The sequence below is a fragment of the Ochlerotatus camptorhynchus genome, unplaced genomic scaffold (genome assembly GCF_037179485.1).
Source record: "Ochlerotatus camptorhynchus isolate MF236.1 unplaced genomic scaffold, CSIRO-AGI_Acam_v1.1 ptg000277l, whole genome shotgun sequence".
Classification (NCBI taxonomy): Eukaryota; Metazoa; Arthropoda; class Insecta; order Diptera; family Culicidae; genus Ochlerotatus; species Ochlerotatus camptorhynchus.
The window spans coordinates 2,953,687-2,976,362 of NW_027040766.1; the positions used below are offsets into that span (position 1 = coordinate 2,953,687).

A 22,676-nucleotide genomic window follows, 5' to 3' on the forward strand; every position below is an offset into this window, starting at 1 on the left:
GAGTCAATTATGCATTTGGTATGATACTTTAGTTGATAAACTACCGAACAAAGTCAATGAGAACGCGTGATATGAACGTTTGCACCCATTTCAATGCGTTAGGCCGAGTTTAAAATCTGTAGGCCGAGTTTGGCGTCAAGAAGCAGTGTTGGACTTTTGACAATATCTCAACGATTGGTTTCTCGTTTTCAAATCTTACGGTACGTACGGAAAGGTAAATAAATTTGGAAGCCATCAATAATAATAATATTCCGTTTGGTGCTAAACTGAACTAGATTAAGAAAGACTAAGTGCGGGTTATGCTTAATAGGCCGGAAATGGGGTAGTTAACCCTATTCCTTTTTTGTAGGAATCGAGGAGGAGACAATTTTGATTCAAGCAATATTACATTACCAAACCGATTCACCTGTCATTCAAAGGGAGAATAAGAAACTATTGACCACTTTGTCAAGCAGTTTTGGCGTGACTTTCTATCATCGATTTCACAAAACTGGACCAACTAATTTCTATTTTTTTATGAAACGCACAAATGTTGGCTTCTTTTCTCGAGGTTCTAGAAGAAAAAATATCCAAATAATGTTTTATTTCAAAGTTCGAGTGATAGTAATCGTTATTTTAACTGCTCGAATGAAGTGGTTAATTTGGAATGTTACTGTGGAAGAAACTGCGTGTGGAACAAGGTGTGGAAGCAAATCCTATAAACACATTTTTCCATCCCAAAACCATCTCTCCATACAAAATTATTTTTCGTCCAATAGAATCTTGATCCAACGGACAATAGCTTCAGGCATTTACGCGGATTGAAGCTGAATAAGAAGTTGTGAAAGCTTTCCGCACCATCCGCACTTATAACATCCGGAAAGCCGCATCTCCTAGATTGCCGCCGAATGAGTTTATTGTAGAAGTTAATCACATTTCCTCGGATTTGGAACCTTCGATGCTCTCCTGGTTAAGGCTTATTATTAAGGCTGGACATGATCGTATCAACATATTCGCTTGGTGTTAATCTCGGAACTGCTCTCTAATTGATTCTATCATTCATCAGAAACGGTTGTTACGTATCAAAACATAAATATGGGGATATTAAGGAGAATATTTGGGCATATGTTTGGGGAATTGTTTGAAACAAATTTGTATATTCTAACTTAGAATTGTTTTACAAGAAATGGGAAAACATAAGTAACGTTTTCGAACTAAACCGTTGTATTTGGTATAACAATGATTTGAAATAAATTTTTAGATTTTAAATATTTCAGAATAAATTAATTTTTTCCTTGTTATCTTTATTGGTTTCGATGCCTAAAAGTGAGAAATTCATGTTGATTTCACGTAATTCCTTCGGTTACTATAAGGATACTCACTAAACTTCTTCGCCAGTCCGTCGTAACTCATCTTTACAGATGTAAGTTTCGCAAAACGCAGAACGATACGACCACCAGTGCCAATTGCAATCGCTTGAATTTCTAGTCAACCAATCCAACGACTTGCTAGCAGTTACACTTCATTGTATTGCTATTGTTCTCTGGTAAATAACCAGCGTAGTCTTACCATCATTGACCTGCTTAAAGTCAAGAATGTCATACTCATGCAGCTTGCGATTCAGGCTGGTTGGTTTGGAAGCCAGTTTGGAATCTGATTGCGAGTCTGAACGACATCTGCACCATTAGTCTCCAGCTAAGCTATAGAACTCTAAAGTTTGATATCGTACTGAACAGCCAGTTCGAAATCATAAATATTTTTTTCGCTGAAAGAAAATTGGTTTTTGATGAACTATTTCATAAATAGAATTAAAATACTTACTCATACATACATGATTACACTACTTCCTTAATTTTAAAACAGATTGAAACTAGCATTCATAGTACGTGATTAAACGTAACGGAATATACAACAACAAACAACTACATTAGTAACCGGTCACTACGATTTAAAAAATCCAAAACTTAAAAATACTTAACAATATTTATCAAATACTTGGAAATACTTAATTGATACTAGAGCTATAGCTTAGAGTGGGATGCCCCTAGTGATTTTTTTTAACATTTATTGCTGTTTAAGTTTTTTTTTATTTTGGTTTTTTTGCTGATGATTCAGCTTCAAAAGATGAGTTTTGTGACGAGTAGCAGGAAAGAGATTTGCATAGATTTATCTCCTTTACTTTACTAAAACCTTTGGTTATTATTAGTTAAGTAGGTTCCGATTCTACACATTGTAGTTTCATTTTTAGACCTATGATCTTGACATTTTTACCTAGGGGATGCATTAAGGGGGTTAGGTTTTTGATAAGTCTTTAGTGGGAATGACACTGATGAAGACTACACATTGTAGTCGAAATACGTATCTCTCATAGATACCAAAATTATTTAAGTGGAATTAAATGGAAGATAACCCTTGTTTGCTGTTTTATAGGAAAGCATATTTTGTTTTTATTTTTAATAAACTCACCTAAACTGATTTTATATGGCTTAAAAGTAATTTGACAAACCAACAATTGTATTTGTATTTTTATAGCTTCTTGATGTTCTTTTAAAGCTGCAAATTTCAAGAAATTCTTTCAAATTTGTTCATCATCTAGCTTTTCAGTAGCTAGGTACAGTGAAGTCTTTTTTAACGTGGTTTTTTTTACACGGTTAGTGCCGCTAAGTCACGATTTACACGGTACGTTTTTAACGATTTCTCGACAACGATTAAATCTATCGACTTGATTTCAATCACATTATCCGTTTTAAGCTATAGGTAATCGAATGAGCACACTATAAAAAAATTAAAAATTTCGGTGTGAATTAAGAGATTTTAAAAATTTGTCCAGCTATAATTACGAATGGCATCAAAATCAGATTTTTTAAAAATATTTAAGCATGTGAAAAATCAAAATCTCGGTAGGTTTTTTTACATGGTACATAGCCCCCGTGTATAAAAAGAGTGTACTAGATACACACTTAGAAATAACTAGTTTTACACGTGACGGAATCCATCTTTAACATAAAAGATGAGACGTAAACAAACTTGTCATTTAATATTAAGTGCTTCGAGAGTTTTTTTTTATTATAGTCACTTTAACGCTCTTGGGTCATTCGTGACCTGTTCGGGGGTGAGATTTGAACTCGTGACTTTGGCGTGAAAGGTATGGATGCGAACCACTACGCCGGGGTCGCCCCCAGCTTCGAGACTGAAAAGTTCGTTGCTCGATCAAAAATACGTTTGATTAAGCTATATTTCACGTCTGTTATGACTCAAATTTATGTCAAAATTGACGCTCGTATATGTCACTCTCAGAGCACCTAAATTTACATGATTTTTTCTAAGTGTGTATGGTCTAGTATAAGAAAGGAGCTGACTGGCTGGTTTTGAGTCAAACGAACTGTCAAAGACAGAGCCCATCGAGAAGCGCCTATCTTGATTGCATTTACAGTGTTTTTAGAAACCACCAAAGCAATTTGTTTTCAATCCGCTCCTCTCCTACACTAGACCCTTGATCGGGAGGAGACAAGTATGTATGAAAACAAATCTGAATTTAAATGGTGATGTAAACATCCATTCATGCAAAAATTAATGCCTGTAAACTTCCTTTTCACGTAGTTAGCTACTTGCAAGAAATGTTGACAAAATGGTGAGTTGACAACCTGGAAGGAGCGGAATACCTAGCCCTGGTCCTCACAAGTTCCTACTTCACGACTCCTCGAGTCATATGATAACAAAAGACTACCAGCTGAAACATGGACACAGCTGGTTGGCGTAGCCTGGGCAATGTTGCCAGTCCGGCAATAGCAAAGTGAAGAGGTGCGACGCGAACACTGGCGCGGTAACCATAGTACGGTGATAGAGGAAATGCTTCACCAAACCTGAGCGTCTGCTCACCATGGAGGTGCGGCTCAAAACGGCGTCTGTTCTCCATGTTAGGAGCGGCTGATCACCGTCCTAGTGCCAGCGTGGGACTCTAAACAGAGCTGTGCACGATGGTCCCCCGGCGAGACAGGGGGTTGGGGCAGGCCCAACAAGCCGCCCTGGAAAAAAAACAAAGTTGCAAATACCGAAGAAAGAAATACGGATCGGAACAATCGGCACAGACCTACGCACAGTGGCGGCACTGCGAACAAAAGTCGGACGAAACCTAAAATGTCAATGAAACTGGCTGAAAATGACATATTATGTTAATTTTTGGGTGCTGAGTTCATTTTTGAAGTCAACAACCAATAAAAATGCAAACTAATCCCCCTAAAGTGCGAAATAATCTTTCGGATCAGAATAAATTTAATGACTGATAATTTATTGAGTTATTTCAACACATGATATTTTTAAGTTCATTTTATCTTGTCATCGAATCCGGTAATAATTTAAATAATCAAATATAGGGGCCGTTTAAACATTACGTAAAGCGAAACATTTCAGTTTCCATAGGGAAGATACACAAATGACGTTGCATATTTTTGATCAATTTTAGGTCCCCCCTCCCCCCTCGTAGCGTATTTTTCCATACCTAATACACGGCTGGTCACAACTTCTGAAACCCCCTCCCCTCTAAAATGCTACGTCATTTGTGGATCGTCCCATACCAAATTAAATGTTTCGCGTTACACGATATTTGGACTTTGTTTCCATATTCAATATAAACTAAAATTTACATTCTTTCAGATGTTTTACTCGGGTATTCAGTATGACACTGAAATATTTCATAAGAAAGTACTGTGCTGCTCTTATGTAAAATGCGGATGTTCCTAGAAGCTTGTTCAAACGTCAACCGAATACCAGAGTAGTTTAAAAAGTTTAAATGTGTTGACTTTGATACTGGAAGTTTCCGGTGAACTTTATCCGGCAGGAATTGAAAAAAAAAATAGTAAAACAAGCAGTCGTAAAATGTGTTCTAAACCTAAAGGTAATTGATCTTATATTGAAAAAATGTATTATTTACATTTAATGATTGTTTTTTATTAAATTAGAAATGTTCTTAAAAAGAAAAAACATACTGGAAGCGGTCTATGCTATACCGGATTCGGAAGAAAAGCGTACTGCAATTACTAACTACATTGCAACATATGCTGGAAATATTGATGAAGAATGTAAGGAACATATTTCAATCTTCTATCGAGAGTTCTTGCGTCGATGGAACAACGCAAAACGGATGAAGGAACGCTTCTTAAAAGCAAACGCTGAATGGCTCGAAGATTTTCTTGTGCTTTCTGGACCTAGCTCATCAACATCAGAGGAAGGTAGAAATAAAGGTGGTCGTCCTTCAAAGGAGTTTGACGATAACTGCAACCGAGTCAAGCGTCGCAAAACTGAAGATTTGCGGCGAACATGTAGCTCTAGTAGGTTCATTTTACTCCACCATCATTATATTAATATTTGAAGATATCTATTTCATACTTTTCATAGGTGAGTTGCGGTTTGCTACGGAAGTCGTTTTGCGGTCTGAAGGTCAGAGGGACATTGCAAACATTCTGAAGACTGGTGTCACTTCACAAACGTTGTCTGATGAACAAGCATTAGCTATTTTTATCGATGCAAAGTTATCAAAGCGTAGCTATAATATCGTGAGAGAACCAGCGAAAAACATCTACCCATCGTATGACAAAATCACTGCCGCTAAAAAGAAGTGTTATCCTTCGAACCAATATTTCAATTCTTCAGAAGTACATTGCGAAATTGAATTGCAAGAGCTTCTGAACCACACTACATCAAGATTAATCAATCTTGTAGAGTCAGACTATATGAATTGGAGTCATAAAGATTTACGTCTTATCCTAAAATGGGGAATGGATGGTACAACTTTAACTGAGTACAATCAAAAATTTGAAAAAGCTGGTAGCTCAGACGCTAATGTTATCTTGACATCTCTTGTTCCATTGAAATTGGTTGAAGGGGTAAATGTAATTTGGGAAAACTGTTATCCATCGTCAACCCGATACTGTCGACCAGTTTCAATACAATTAGCTAAGGAAACTAGTGACACAACCCGTCAAGAATATGATCGGATGAATACCGAAATCGCAAAGTTGCACCCGTTTGTTTTAACAATTAACGACACAGAATTCAGTGTCACATTCGAGCTTATCATGAGTATGGTAGATGGTAAAACCATCAATGCCGTAACACACACAACATCCGCCCAAAGATGCTACTTGTGTAAATCAACGTCAGCGGAATTCAACGAAATTGACAAAATGTTGAAAAAGCCTGTTACTCAATTCTTAGATCTGGGTCTAAGCAGTCTACATTGCTGGATAAGATGTTTTGAGTGCCTGTTGCATATCGCTTATCGGCTCAGTTTCTGCAAATGGGTGAAAACTTCTCATATCGAACAATTCAACCGTGCCAAAAAGCGCATACAAGATGAATTCTTCAATAGACTGGGTTTACACATCGACAAACCGCGTTCAGGATTTGGCACCAGCAACAATGGTAATACGGCTAGACGATTCTTCGCCAATGCACAAGTATCTTCGGAGATTACAGGAATTGATTTGGATTTGATACTGCGATTTCGGACTTTACTAACAGCGATTTCTAGTGGTGAGAGCATTGATGTTTCAAAATTCAAGTCATACGCGACGGAAACAGCTCACCACTACGTAAAACTGTATAGTTGGTATCACATGCCAACAACAGTTCATAAATTACTGATTCATGGAAGTGAAATTATCGACCAATCTTCAATTCCAATCGGTATGCTCTCTGAAGAGGCCCAAGAAAGCATGAACAAGGAGATTCGTCGAATGCGTGAAAGCCATTCTTGGAAAGGATCCCGTGAACGGACAATAATTGACATCTTTCATGGATTGTTGGTTGCATCAGATCCAGTTGTATCCAGTTTCCGACACAACAAGCCGAAACCGAAAAGTGATTTCCCAAAGGAAGTGCAATCATGTTCTTAATTTGTTGATCTTTGATGAAGATGACGATTAAGTAGTAAGGATAATGCTAGTGTTATAAAAGACTAAGAGTGAAAGTAGTATTTTTAAGACACCATTATTTTTCTTAATAAAATTAGCTAAAATAATAATCGTATGTCCAAATTTTTTATTTGATTCTATATAATTTCTTTCGATAGGCCTTCATGAAAATATGAACAATTGACATATTTTTTTTGATCTAGATCAATTCGGCTGGTCTAGAGCAGTTTTCGTAAAAAAAGATTTGTTTTTTTTTAATTTCTTGCATACTATAGCACAGGTTTTCACCAAATTTTGCCAGTTGCGTCTAGAATTAATGAGCGAATTCTGGTAAATTAAAATTTACTTTTTACAGACAAAATCTGAAAAATAATAATTTTTCAGAAAATCATCGAATATTTGTTTTCATCATAACTTAGCAGAAAGGTTTTGCATCGGATTATCTTGAAATGTTCATGGAAATGATAGATAAACAATGTATCTTTCTAACCATGTGCACACCATTTGGTAGAAAATTCAATATGTTTGGTCCCAGCAGTTTAAGCGTACCTTGCCAAAAAGCAGGCTTGGGTGTTACAGGGTTAAAATATGTTTTTAACCCCTTGGGGCAACTAGGGGCAAGTCGGGATGCATAAATTCAAAAAGTTGAGGAAATTTCCTATAGAATGTATATCATGTGACCTTTTCGGACTGTTTCAGAAGATTGTACAGTACGAATTTGCAAAAAAAATAAGGTTTCATCATACCACTAACCATACATTATCAACATTTTCCATAGTTTAGAGTAATCTAAACGGATGGGTTTGAATGGAACAATAAGTTTATCCATCAAACTTCAAAATGAAACTTGTTGTGCTCAAATCGGTTTAAAATTGGAAGAGTAACAGCCATTTGAAGTGAGCCTTAAAAATGTAGTTTTTGAACCAAAAATCATTAAAATTTGTTGACACCGCAGCCTTCAAAGTGCTGTCAAAATTCAAAATAACATCCAATAGTCATGAAACTTTGCGACAACGTTATTCAAAGTGTAAGAAAGCTTGGAAAATTATAAAATACTCAAAATAACAAAAAAAAAATTTTGGGTTTCGTCCGGCCTCCGGCCACTGTGCTACGCGACGAAATAAGGACTACGATTGGAAACTCGGAACATGGAACTGCAAATCGCTCGGCTTCCCGGGTTGCGATAGGTTAATCTATGACGAACTTCAACCACGCAACTTCGAAGTCGTAGCACTGCAGGAACTTTGCTGGACGGGACAAAAGGTATGGAAAAGCGGGCATCGAGCGGCTACTTTCTACCAGAGCTGTGGCACCACCAACGAGCTGGGAACCGGCTTTGTAGTGCTGGGTAAGATGCGCCAACGCGTGATTGGTTGGCAGCCGATCAACGCGAGGATGTGCAAGTTGAGGATTAAGGGCCGTTTCTTCAACTACAGCATCATCAACGTGCACTGCCCACATGAAGGGAGACCCGACGACGAGAAAGAAGCGTTCTATGCGCAGCTGGAGCAGGTGTACGACGGCTGTTCGCAACGGGACGTCAAAATCGTCATCGGCGACATGAACGCTCAGGTAGGACGGGAGGCAATGTATAGACCGGCAATCGGGCCAAACAGCCTGCATGCCGTATCGAACGACAACGGCCAACGATGCGTGAACTTTGCAGCCTCCCGGGGTATGGTAGTTCGAAGTACCTTTTTCCCCCGCAAGGATATCCACAAAGCCACCTGGAGATCACCTGACCAACACACAGAAAACCAAATCGATCACGTTCTAATCGACGGGAAATTCTTCTCCGACATTATCAACGTCCGCACGTACCGCAGTGCGAACATAGATTCGGACCACTACCTAGTTGCAGTATGCATGCGCTCAAAACTCTCGACGGTGCATAACACACGTCGAAGTCGAACGCCACGACCCAACATTGAGCAACTACGGGACACCGGAGTTGCCCAGGACTACGCGCAGCAGCTGGAAGTTGCACTACCCACGGAAGAGCAGCTTGGCGCAGCTTCTCTTGAAGATGGCTGGAGGGACATCCGTTCAGCCATAGGTAGTACTGCTGCAGCGGCACTAGGTACTGCAATCCCGGACCGAAGAAATGACTGGTTTGACGGCGAATGCAAACTGTTAGTAGAGGAGAAGAATGCAGCACGGGCGAGAATGCTGCAACACCGCACGAGATTGAATGTGGAGCGATACAGACAAGCGCGGAACAGACAAAACTCGGTTTTCCGAAGGAAGAAGCGTCAGCAAGAAGACCGAGATCGCGAGGCGATGGAAAATCTGTACCGCGTAAACGACACACGGAAGTTCTACGAGAAGCTAAATAGTTCGCGCAAAGGCTACGTGCCGCAAGCCGATATGTGCAAGGACTTGGACGGTAACCTTCTCACGAACGAGTGTGAGGTGATTGAGAGGTGGAAGCAGTACTATGACGAGCACCTCAACGGTGAAGCAGCAGAAAACGAAGGTGGCACGGCAACAGACCTTGGAGCACGCGCAGAGGACGACAGGCTACCGGCCCCTGATCTTCAAGAAGTTGAGGAGGAGATCGGTCGGCTGAAGAACAACAAAGCAACTGGTGTAGATCAACTACCAAGTGAGCTATTGAAATACGGTGGTGAAGCACTGGCTAGAGCGCTGCACTTGGTAATTGCCAAGATTTGGGAGGAGGAGATATTACCGGAGGAGTGGATGGAAGGTGTCGTATGCCCAATCTACAAAAAGGGCGACAAGTTGGATTGCTGCAACTACCGCGCGATCACACTGCTGAGCGCCGCCTACAAGGTACTCTCCCAAATTCTATGCCGCCGTCTGTCACCATATGCAAGAGAGTTCGTGGGGCAATACCAAGCGGGATTCATGGGTGCCCGCGCTACCACGGACCAAATTTTCGCGATTCGGCAGGTTCTGCAGAAATGCCGCGAATACAACGTGCCCACACATCATTTGTTCATCGATTTCAAATCCGCATACGACACAATCGATCGAGATCAGCTATGGCAGATTATGCACGAGTACGGATTTCCGGATAAACTGACGCGATTGGTCAAGGCGACGATGGATCGAGTGACGTGCGTTGTTCGAGTATCGGGGACACTCTCGAGTCCCTTTGAATCTCGAAGGGGGTTACGGCAGGGTGATGGACTTTCGTGTCTGCTGTTCAACATCGCGTTAGAAGGTGTGATCAGAAGAGCTGGGATAGACACGAGTGGCACGATATTCAGGAAGTCCATCCAGCTCCTTGGTTTCGCCGATGACATTGACATTATGGCACGGAACTTTGAGATGATGGCGGAAACGTACATCAGACTGAAGGCTGAAGCTAGACGGATTGGACTTGCCATCAACGCATCAAAGACAAAATATATGAAAGCAAGAGGTTCTAGGGAAGACAATGTTAGCCTCCCACCCCGAGTTCAGATTGACGGTGACGAAATCGAGGTGGTCGATGAGTTCGTGTATTTGGGCTCACTGGTGACCGCCGAAAATGATACCAGCAGAGAAATTCAAAGACGCATTATGGCAGGGAATCGTGCCTACTTTGGACTCCGGAGGACGCTCCGGTCGAAAAAAATTCGCCGCCGCACGAAGTTGACTGTCTACAAGACGCTGATTAGACCGGTGGTCCTTTACGGCCACGAGACCTGGACTATGCTCGTGGAGGACCAACGCGCCCTTGGTGTTTTCGAACGGAAGGTGTTGCGTACCATCTACGGTGGAGTGCAGATGGATGACGGAACGTGGAGGAGGCGAATGAACCACGAATTGCACCAGCTGCTGGGAGAACCATCCATCGTCCACATTGCAAAAATTGGGCGACTACGGTGGGCTGGGCACGTCGTAAGAATGCCGCACGACGACCCAGTGAAAATGGTTCTAGAAAGCGACCCAACAGGAACAAGAAGAAGAGGCGCGCAGCGGGCAAGGTGGATCGACCAAGTAGAAGGTGACCTGCGGACCCTTCGCAGACTACGAGGCTGGCGAACTGTGGCCATGGATCGAGTAGAGTGGAGACGACTTCTTCGGACAGCAGAGGACAACAAGGCCTTAGCCTGATTGGTAAGGTAAGTAAGAAATGTTGCTTACAAAGATGGATGGTTGCATACACTATTTTGAATATTTCATTAATTGTCTCATAAATTTACACGATCTATAATGTAAGCTTGTATGATATATGACGCTCCATTTATGTTCATCATAGTAACGAACATTTTCACTACTTTTTCGAACTGTATATATATTAGAAAACGCTTGCGAATAAAATGCATTTCCGGCTTATTAAGCACAACCCGCACTTAGTCGTTCTTAATCTAGCGCAGTTATTATTACTGAGGGCTTCCAAATGTATTTACTTTTCTGTAAGATTTGATGAAGAGAAACCAATCGTTGAGATATTGTCAAAAGTCTAACAGTGCTTCTTGACGCAAACTCGGCCTACGGATTCTAAACTCGGCCTAACGCATTGAAACGCCATTGAAACGCCAATGAATTCACTTCGGCCTATCGAATGAAGATAAAAATTGTTTCGGTCCGAGCGCTTCTTTTGTTTTTGTGAATTATGGGTGCAAACCTTCATATCACGCGTTCTCATTGACTTCGTTCGGTAGCTTATTAACTAAAGTATCGTACCAAAACCATAATTGACTTGTTAACTCCGAAATCATTGACTTATTTGAAGTTATCTGCTCGATAGGCCCAAAATGAGCGAATAGGCCGAAGTAGTTCTCTACCTTAGCTGAAACGGATTTGAATGCTATACGTTCATTAGCCAAATACTCGTGTACAGTCAAGCGGTAGCCTAGTAGTATAATTGGAAACGCACCCGTGAATGGGATTTGTGGGTTCACATCCCACCTATCGCCGTATTTTTTTTTTTGGAAAATTTTCTCATACACACGTGTCCTTCCGATCTTGTTTACTTTGCTTCTTAATATCTTAAAAAAAAAACAACTACAGTCACCCTAGTATTATGGGTCACCCACAATTATGGGCCACTTCCATAGGATTAACACGCCGAACTTACGGACCCATTAAACTGACGCAATATTTGAAATTTTTGCTCCACTGTGCTCAAAAGGTTCCTATGGGTTCTGATAAACCTCCCAAAATTTTAACACCTTTAGTAAGGTACTGACTTCCCGAGCAAAGTCCAATTACTATTGAAAATTACACAAATGTCCAACTGTTGTAATGGTGATCAAAATTATCACCGATTGCCCGTAAACAGCGCATTCCCTAACACAGACTTAAAAATCGAATTCCATGCGGTGCCACTGAACGGTGCTCATTCAATTACCGTGTGTGGTGGTGTTCGGTCATCGGTACCAGCAGCAGCAGTTGTAGCAGCAGGAGTGCTTTCAGCGTGTGGCGTTGACCATTGTTCTCCAGTAACAACGAAAGGCTGCCTGCAAGCAGCGAGCAACCATAGAGAAGGAGGAAGAAGTCCCACCGCTAGGCTAGGATCGGAATCAGTAGCTCGTCGTGCTCAGCTCAGCCAACCATCACGACAAAACGGTCCTTTTCAGGACCACCATAAATTTTTTAAAGAGTATTATTTGTACATTTGTCAAGGTCATCAGTTCCTGCAAGCAGCTAGCTATCAAGGCTCAACCTGGTCTATAGAAGGTGTGGAATTGTAGGCCCGAATGTATTGGTGAGATTAATCATATCGTCCGCCCATTTTCCAGAGACGGCGCTGTTCCGCTGGTAGGAAAAAAAAAATCCACATATAGAAATGGGAATAATTTGCGTCAGGTGCATATTCAGGTCAAAAAAGTGAACGACAAGCTAAATAAATTAGTCAGGGACATTCATTTTTTCCGGAAATTATTGTTTAATATAAATGATTTTTCCCCATACAGTTTTACCTGCTTTATTACGAATCCCCAGAAAGCCAAACAATTCCATTTTGTGGCAGAAAATTAGCTCTCAATCTCTCAACATGCCATGTTTTTTATGACACCCAATTTGTGATTTCCATTTCATAGATTACAAGATAGAGTACCTGAAACTACAAAACATGTCTGGTACCTCTATATATGCATTTAGATTAACATTCGAGTCCCTCTTTTTTTTTACATATTCTGCACAAACGATACTTTCTGCCCTGCCCCATTAATATAATTCGGAAGGAAATTTGTGAGGGGTGAGCTATTTTGAGTGCACAATGTGTAAAGAAGGAGGGACTTCGGTTGTTAATCTAAATGCATATATAGAGGTACCAGACATGTTTTGCACTGCACTGTCCTCTGTGAACAATTATTGGAAAACAAATTATGTGTAGTTTCCGATAGATGCCACCGCCAACAACAGCAGTGACATCTGATGGAACATGAATGCAGAAGCTTGACAAAATGGTTAAGTGATGAAGATGGTTGTAGTGACGTCAAAAAGTTTGTTTCGATCGGCACTTACATAGGAAATTTAATATGGATTATGGATTTTTTGTTGGGGAAATGGCTCTAATGTTGGCCTACGGTTAAAAGATTGGGCCCATCGCTGAAAATCTGTTATTTATCAATTTTATCCAGATGAACGCGTCATTGGGACGGTACTAATGGATATTTTTGGTTGCTATTGAATATTTAGTTGATTGCTGAATTTATGTATGAATCCCAAATTAGGGGCATTTAAGCCGAAATTACATCCATTTCCCCTATGTTACCAACATTTATGAACTATCTGCCAGTAAATGTTGAGATAATTAATTGATTATTGAATTAGCACTCCGTATACCATGAAAAAAACAGCCTGTTAGTGAGTTTTTGCCTGTTTTCAAGCAAGGAATTATCATAAAAAAACAATTCGCCAGCTGGTATTTCCCGGTGACTTTACAAATAAATACAATCAAACAAAATCATCATGCAGAACTAGCTAGGATTTGTTTTACTTCATATTTCACAAAATTGCATTCGAGTGTTATGACATCGTCTCCCGCAAAGTTTACATTTTGACATAGTATTACGACTCTCGGTAACATATTGGGGATGCAATTAAAAAAAAAAAACAAAATCGACCGCGTTACCAAAAGTGATCAGGTTTTGACCACTTATAACTCTGTCAATAGCTTCCCTCAAGCACATAGTCGCCAAATATTGATACCGAGCACGTAATCCTACGTCAAATCTACGGTCGAGTCTTGGATACAACCCCTTACTTTTTTTTTGTTCATATCTATCTAACAATTCACCATCGTGCTTCTTTGAAAACGGATAACTGTGCTTGTAGAAAATTTTATCAGCTACAACTTTGTTAAAAACCACTTTTCAATAGAATGTAAGGAACAAAAGTTATTTATGATTCAAGTCGCTGGTGTCTTATGATTATGCTCATTGAACAGCTGGTGTTTCTGGCACAAATAATAGAGCACAAAAATCATGGCTACTATGTGTTTTTCTTTTCTTTGATTAACATGTTAGATAGCATTTCCAACCAACTGTGAAAATCGCAAACTTCGCGTATGAAGTAACATAAAAACACTTTGAATGTAACAACTCAAGGCGGGAGTAGCCGTCAACAATGCTGATGATGGTACAGTAGGCAACAAGCACCCTACTGCTTTCTCTCTGAGATGACTACGTTGGTCATGACGAGAGGAGCAACACAATAGTTGGGTAAACAAGAATTGCATTATAACACACCATCGACTGGAAATGCTTTCGGCAACGTGGGGCTTTAGGTAGTGATGAAACAAAGGCAGGCGCACACTTTTTGCCTGTAGATTTGAAGACATACTTCAAATCTCCGCGTACATCGTACGGGTTAGGCGAAAGGTGTGCGTTTGACTTTGTACTGTCGCATTTATGACACTTCGCTCATTTCAACTTCTATTCAATTTTCATAATGCCGTACTCTAACGGAACTATCTACCTACCCTCTCCTAAAGACCATTCTCTAGCTAATAAAAAAATCTGAAAATCGCAAACTTCGCATATGAAGCAACATAAAATCACTTTGAAAATATTTCGTTTTTTCAATAATCAATATAATATATATTCAAAATTCTGTAATATGTCAGGCTTTTTTCGAAAACATTTGTAGTTCTGTAATCAGTATGAGTTCGTGATATGGAGACCCCGATGAATCTGGCAGAGAATCCAGAACATCCGTAAAAGCAGTCAATTCCTAAAACTAGATTCAGGACGTCTAAGAAGCTTAGTAAGATGATCAAGGCATTCCAAATGGTGATGGTGCAAAAGTAAATTAGGAATTCCCTCACTACGCGGCGGTTGTGTACATGTAAACTTTCTGCATCTATAAGCTATATATTTAAATCCTCACCAGAAGTCCACACGTAGACTAGTGTCACGTAGTGAGAGACTTCTGCACGAGCAAAGTCGGTTAACAAAATGAAAGCAAATCGATATTAAAGTTTGCAGTTCCTATCATAATGAAAACTCATTTTGATTTCAGTTGTCGCGACAGAAGTCTGATTTCATATTGTGCTTTCATTATGCAGTCAAGACATTTTAAATTAAAGCAACTTAACTTGAAGTTCTGCTGTTAATTTCTTGTTTAAAATTTGATTTAAGTTCATATGTCGTTTATTTGTTTTGTTTAACACATTTTAGGTCATTCGTGACTAAACCGAGGTGAGATTTGAGATCAAGTCTTTCAGCGTGAAAAGCATGGATGCTCCAGGCCCGTATTCAGTTAAACATTATGAATGCAAAATCAGCAATTAAATTGATTTAATTGAAAGCAGGATTAGTTTTCCGTTTGATTCGACAGTTTAAAATGTTGCTCTCATGTTTGCTGTGTTAACCGTTAAGTCAACCAAAATGAAATCAAATAGAGTATTCAAAATAAGTTACATCATAACAGCAAATTCTGATTTCAATTTGATATCTAACTTTGCTCGGGTGAACTAACTAACCCACAAATGTGAAGACATTGATCACCTGAACAACTTTCCCGAGACGAAAAAATTCTAAATAGTAAAGTTCTCAAGATATATGTCATACAAGAAATTCACTTACACACTAGCGTCGCATAGTGAGAAAATTTTGTACTACTGTTCTCTATCCGCCTTGACCTACTGTGCAATTTTGCCGAAGACAGTAACCTTTCATATGGCAAGGATCATGATATATTCCAAGTGGCCCCTCTCACCCATAGGAGGGGCCGACCTTACCCCGCATGATTTTTATCTATCATTATTTAGTCTGTTTTTGATTCATGATAAAACATCATCAAACGAATAGGAAATTTTCTGAAAATCAATGTAATTAGGGAAAGTACTCTAAAGATCAACAATCACTAAACTTATCGTGGAAATTTTTTACAGTTTTGATTGAATTTTGTTTCAAGCTACACTATAGTGCTGAGTTGTGGGAGAATTTTGAACTTAACTAAAGTACTTTTTTTGGGAACAAATGGCCATTTTATCCATTTTTTCCCACCATGCGACCGCTTAGTTGTTTTTATGCGAATCCTTTCCTTGTATCACCGGGTCTGGTGATGTTTCTTCCAGCCTGATGGCCTGATGAACAAACAACCTCCATACCATTAGCAACAAAACGCGACGAAAAGCACGTGAAATGGCAGCAGCGAGCAACGATACGCTACTTCTTTCCAGCCTTCCAGCAGGTTACACCTCAGTGCCGGTTACTATCACCAACCAAACAGCAACTTGTATCGTAATTTATCCAAGACGGTGTTATGAAATCGAGATGGATCGCGTGCAATATTAGATTGCTTCATTTTATATTTGCAACGAAGTCTTCAATTTCGCATACCGCGTTCCATTCAGACGGATCACCAAGCGAGCGCAGCGAAATTCGATCAAACTTAATATTCAAATTGCCCTGATGAACTGGACTCTCGCGCATATCTCGCGGTCAGTTGCGAATCAACGATCCCGGGAGTCAGTTCGTCCTGTTGGGTTTTTGCGAAAGTAGCCGCACGCATTGGAGTTCTGTCCCTTATCCGCGTTCGTGGTCTTGAAATAATTTCGTCAAGAAAAGGCAACCTTCATCCTGTCATCGTTGTCGTCGTCGTCATCGTTGTCTTATCGGAGCGTATTTTCGTTCGGGACAAGTGCGTCGCGGTGCTACTTTTGGCCAAACCAATTTGGAGAGTAAGTGTGTGGGAGTTATTTTTGACCGAACATTTTTTTTTCTTTGTACGGCTTCCATCGGTCATCTCCCGGTCGGGGACAAGTCAATCGTGGCTGGCTGTCAATCGATCCTTGTAAAAGAAGAATTGCCCCAAACGGACAATTTGTGTGGCGTGGAAAACAGTTTTCCGTGAGCCGTTCGGTTGATCGCACACGTTTTTTCGTTTTTCGCGAGATAGTGCGTGGGCGTGTGAGAGTGCGGTTATTGTCGTTAGGATGATCCCGAGGAGGCTACTGACCGCTGGACTAGTCCGCCAGGTTGGCGGAAGTTGTTCAACGGTTGCTTCACAGCAGCAACAACAACTGCAACAGCAGCAATTTCAACTGGCCAGATACTTTTCCTCCAATGGAGGGAAGAAAAGTCCTAAAATATTGATTACAGGTAAGCAGTGTTCGGCGGTTGTCAACGTGAATCAGTAAAGGTCACATGGAAACGGGGATTTGTGGATGAAATACCATAAAATCCATACTACTTGCTTTCCATGCTTGAAATCGACGGAAGACGGTACCAATTTGCGTACATTAAACTCTGTTCCGTGTTCGCATTTACTTAAGTGATATAACATAATCTGAATCAATTTAGTGCAATTTACCTAAACATTACTCTCACTGTGCCGTTGTGGAACGGAAAGATCAGACGGATAAAAGCTCTCGCCTTCTAGCACATATGTAAATGTACGATCTTGACCGGCTTTTCGCGCGTTCTAACAACCGGTACGGTGTATGTTGCTAACCTTAAACGTGCAAGATCAAACTACCCTTTGGCTACCGGACCGGATGTGATAGCACGTGAGCGGGAGTCTGGAATACTAATTGCTGAAGGATTAGAAGATTTATGAGCCTGTTTTGCTTGATGTCGCTTGGCAGCTGCAGTGTGTTGTTGCACACGGGTAGCAAAGATTGAAATCGAAAGTTTTCTGATTGCACATAGTTGTGGCAGACTGGTTCGGAATTGCATTGAATTGGGAATTTTATTTCTGAGTTGATCATAATTTTTGGTTTACATTTTTACTTTAAAGTGTTTTTTTTTTTTATATAATTACTTTATTTGTACAGGCTCAATCGAATAAACTTTACAGAGCCGAGTTATTCTTTGCGTTATACATTATTACTGTCTTAAATTTAAAGTTAAAGGAACTGGACCGAGTACTCGCGGTTGTCTCGAGGTTAGTGGAGATTTACAATTTTTTGGATGGGAAAAGGGAAGAAGGAGGTTTGAAATGTGGTTTACGATACAACTATTTAATTAATCCTAAAGCATGAAATTATTTCTATTCATCTTGAAAACAAACATTGAAAAAAAAACCCACACGTACAAAATACGAACTAAACACAAGGTTAATCAAACTTACAATCTAAGGTTAATATCCTTAAAGTAAACATATATGAGTTTCATAAACTCCAGATCGCGTCTAGCCAAAATATCCCGAACTGGAACATTAGGTTGTCTACCTCGAGCCCGAAGGGAATCATAAAAATGTGATCTGACTCCACGATACTCCGCACAAGACCAAAGGATGTGATCAGCGTCCTGGTAACCTTGTCCACATTCACAGAGATTGCTGTCTCCCAACCCCACACGGAACAAGTGAGCGTTTAGACAATAGTGATTGGACATGAGACGAGACATCACGCGTATGAAGTCTCGACTCAAGTCCAACCCTTTGAACCATGCAAACTTCGACACCTTAGGGATAATTGAATGTAGCCATCGTCCCAAGCTCCCTTCACTCCATTGATGTTGCCAGCTAACGAGCGACTGCTGACGATAAATAGAGAAAAATTCACTATAGGCGATCTGTCGATCATAAATGTCGCCTTCCATAGCGCCCACCCTCGCAAGTGAATCCGCCTTCTCATTGCCCAAAATTGAGCAATGCGAAGGGACCCACGCGAAGGTGATGATGAAAGAGCGCACGGATAAAGTACTAAGCAGTTCTCGTATTTTCAAGAGAAAATACGAGAAGTGCTCTACCGGCCTAATGGAACGGATAGCCTCGACAGAACTGAGACTATCCGTAAAAATAAAGTAGTGGTCTGGAAGAAGTGAAGCAATTGTTTCCAAAGTGTAGTGAATTGCTGCCAGTTCAGCCACATACACAGAACAAGGAGCTTCAAGTTTTCGAGAGGCGCTATGAAATTCATTAAATACACCAAAACCAGCGGACTCCTCTATTAGAGATCCATCTGTGAAAAACGTTCTTGCAGAATCAACATGGCCAAACTTTGCAGCGTATAATGACGGAGCAATCATAGAACGATGATGCTCTGGAATTCCGCGGATTTCCTGCGTCATAGATAAATCAAAATTCACTGAATTGCCGAAATCGGAGAATATTACACGATTGGGAATATTTCTTGAAGGGCTGACATCCTGTGTTAAATATAGGTAGTACAAAGTCATAAAACATGTTTGAGGATTTAGCTCCAGAAGCTTCTCAAAATTTTCGATCACCAGTGGGTTCATTACTTCGCAACGGGTGAGGAGCCTCAGAGATAACTCTGAAAAACGGACGGATAGTGGCAACATGCCCGCCAGCACTTCGAGACTCATAGTATGAGTCGAGTGCATGCATCCTAACGCGATACGAAGACAACGATACTGGATCCGTTCCAGCTTGATGATGTGCGTTTTAGCTGCCGACTGGAAGCAAAAACTACCGTACTCTAAAACCGATAAAATCGTTGTCCGGTACAACGTCAGAAGATCTTGTGGATGGGCTCCCCACCACGTTCCGGTAATTGATCGAAGGAAATTGATCCTTAGTTGGCATTTTCGTCTCAGATACTCAATGTGGGATCTCCAGGTGCATTTGGAATCGAACCAGACCCCAAGATATTTAAAGGACATGGAATGAGTGATCGGTTTACCCAAAAGTTGAAGCTTCGGTTGTGCTGGGCTATGCTTCCTAGAAAAAACGACCAACTCAGTTTTCTCCGTGGAGAATTCGATACCTAGCTGGATAGCCCAAGTAGACAAATTGTCCAAGGTATCCTGTAAGGGTCCTTGCAGGTCAACCTCTTTTGGCCCTGTGATAGACACTACGCCATCATCTGCAAGTTGTCTCAACGTGCAATTGTCACTAAGACAATTGTCAATTTCTCTAACGTAGAAATTGTACAAAAGGGGGCTTAAACATGAGCCTTGGGGGAGACCCATGTAGCTAAATCGAAAAGCTGTAGAGTTTCCATGAGAAAAGCTCATATGTTTTTCTGACAGTAAATTGTACAAAAAATTATTAATTAATGGAGACAATCCACAAACGTGGAGTTTCTCTGAAAGAACTTCAACGGATACTGAATCAAAAGCCCCCTTGATATCCAAGAACACAGAAGCCATTTGCTCTTTCTTAGCAAAAGCTAACTGAATTTCCGAGGAAAGCAACGCGAGACAGTCGTTCGTTCCCTTACCCCTACGGAAACCAAATTGAGTATCTGAAAGAAGGTGGTTCGTCTCAACCCATTTGTCGAGACGAAAAAGGATCATTTTCTCCATCAATTTCCGAATACACGACAGCATCGCGATGGGCCGATACGAATTGTGATCCGACGCGGGTTTATCAGGCTTTTTAATGGCTATCACCCTTACTCGTCTCCAATCGTCGGGAACAATATTGAGCTCCAAGAACTGATTGTACAAGTTCAACATGCGCCTCTTAGCGACGTCTGGGAGGGTTTTCAGCAAGTTGAACTTGATTCTATCAGATCCCGGGGCAGAATTGCCACACGAAAGGAGAGCGAGTGAAAGTTCCACCATTGAAAAAAGCTGACTGATTTCGTCTACCGAATTCGCGGTTTCGCGAGGAATCAACTGCGACGGCACGGAATCCGGACACACTTTTCGCGCGAATTTAAGAATCCATTGATCCGAGCATTCCTCGCTTTCGTTGTTAGTAGACCGGTTACGCATTCTTCGCGCCGTACTCCAAAGCGTATTCATAGACGTTTCGCGCGACAATCCGTCTACAAACTGCCGCCAGTAACCCCGTTTTTTGGCCTTGATGAGGCTCTTGAGTTCGCGTTCAAGAGATGTGTATGCGTCGAAATGCTCGCGTGTTCCGCGTTTCCGAAAAAGTTTAAACGCGTCGGACTTTTTACGGTAAACCTCCGTGCATTGTTGATCCCACCAGAGCGATGGTGTTTTCTTACGAATAGACGATCGCGGCACCGGTCGTGTTTGAGCTTGAAGTGCGCTGTCGACGATGAGATTAGAGAGGAAATTATATTCCTCCAACGGCGGAAGCTCTTCCACTGACGATACTGTATCGTCTATCGCGGATTGGAACTTAGTCCAATCGATGTTACGGGTTAGATCATACGCGACGTTAACGGATTCTGACGAGTTGAACCCACTGGCAATCGAAATTTTGATCGGCAAATGATCACTACCGTGTGGATCCTGGATTACATGCCAAGTGCAATCCAACGATAGTGAATTGGAGCAAAAGGTGAGGTCTAATCTGCTACCATTCGAGGATGGACCAGCCAAACGTGTTACTTCTCCATTGTTAAGTATTGTCATGTTGAAGTTGTCGCAGAGATCATAAATCAAAGTAGAACGGTTATCATCGTACAGCTCCCCCCAGCCTGTACCGTGGGAGTTAAAATCTCCCATGATCAACCATGGAGCGGGAAGTACCGCACATATGTCGAAAAGTTGTTTGCGATTAACAGAGACTCTAGGAGCAATATATACAGAAGCAATACAAAGGCTCTTACCTTTAATGGTAGCCTGACATGCGACAACTTCAATACCGGGGAATTCGGGAAGATTCACTCTATAGAAGGAATGGCACTTTTTGATCCCCAAAAGTACCCCTCCTCCACGTGAATCCTCACGATCCAATCGAATAATGTTAAAATCAAAAAAAGGGAGATCAATTTCTGAAGAAAGCCATGTTTCACAGAGGGCAAATGCATCGCAATTATTGTTATGGACTAAATACTTGAACGAATCTAATTTCGGAATAAGACTTCGACAATTCCACTGTAGAACAGTGATCAAATCCCCGACCTCGTTTGGAAAATTATCCATCGAAGGAGATGATAGCTGCAAGAAGGGGCCATTTTGAAGTCAATTGCTTCAAGAAGGATTTCACAGTCGGAAGCAATGTGAGGACAATGCTTTTCAGAGGATCAGAAATGTTGAGGTATTTGAGAATACCGTCCACAATGTCATCAAATGAGAACAGCCCAGATGAAGAAGGGGTTTCTGTTCTTAAAATTGGGGCATCAGGGGTTTTGGATGTCCCCGGAAGAGGTGGAAAATCCTGGGTATAATCAGTTCTGCGGAATCCAGGAGGAGTAGAAGTCTCCTTTTTTCCACCACTCCTTGATTTGGGCAAGCTGATTTGGGGTTCTTGATCTGCAACTTTCCGCGAACGGATGCGTTTTCGTTTCCGGGCAGAACCTTCCGGAAAACTGAAAGAAACTCCCTCCTCAGCCAAGTCAGAGCCAGACTCGTCATCTGACAAAAGAGCGAAGGGATTTGTTTCGTTGGTCGATGGCTTGGCTGTCTTAAGCATTTCTGCAAAAGACCGCCTGGAACGTTCCTTAAGGGAGCGTTTCATTTTGTCCCCGAGCTGTTTGTACGCCGGGCACGACGAGAGAGCATGAGGAGGAGTTCCATTGCAGTACACGCATTTTGGTGCAGTAGCTGC

At 41.0% G+C, this 22,676-nt stretch overlaps 1 protein-coding gene across 1 annotated transcript in view; it reads left to right on the plus strand.

Moving 5' to 3' along the window:
* The window catches only part of Tdh (L-threonine dehydrogenase), a 470,436-nt gene that overhangs the window by 428,364 nt on the left and 19,396 nt on the right, over window positions 1–22,676 (plus strand). The window contains exon 1 of the mRNA XM_065227946.1: window positions 16,774–17,398. Within this exon, the coding sequence (XP_065084018.1) occupies window positions 17,233–17,398 (166 nt within the window). The 5' untranslated portion in view covers window positions 16,774–17,232. Of the gene's footprint in view, window positions 17,399–22,676 lie in introns of the transcript that reaches the window.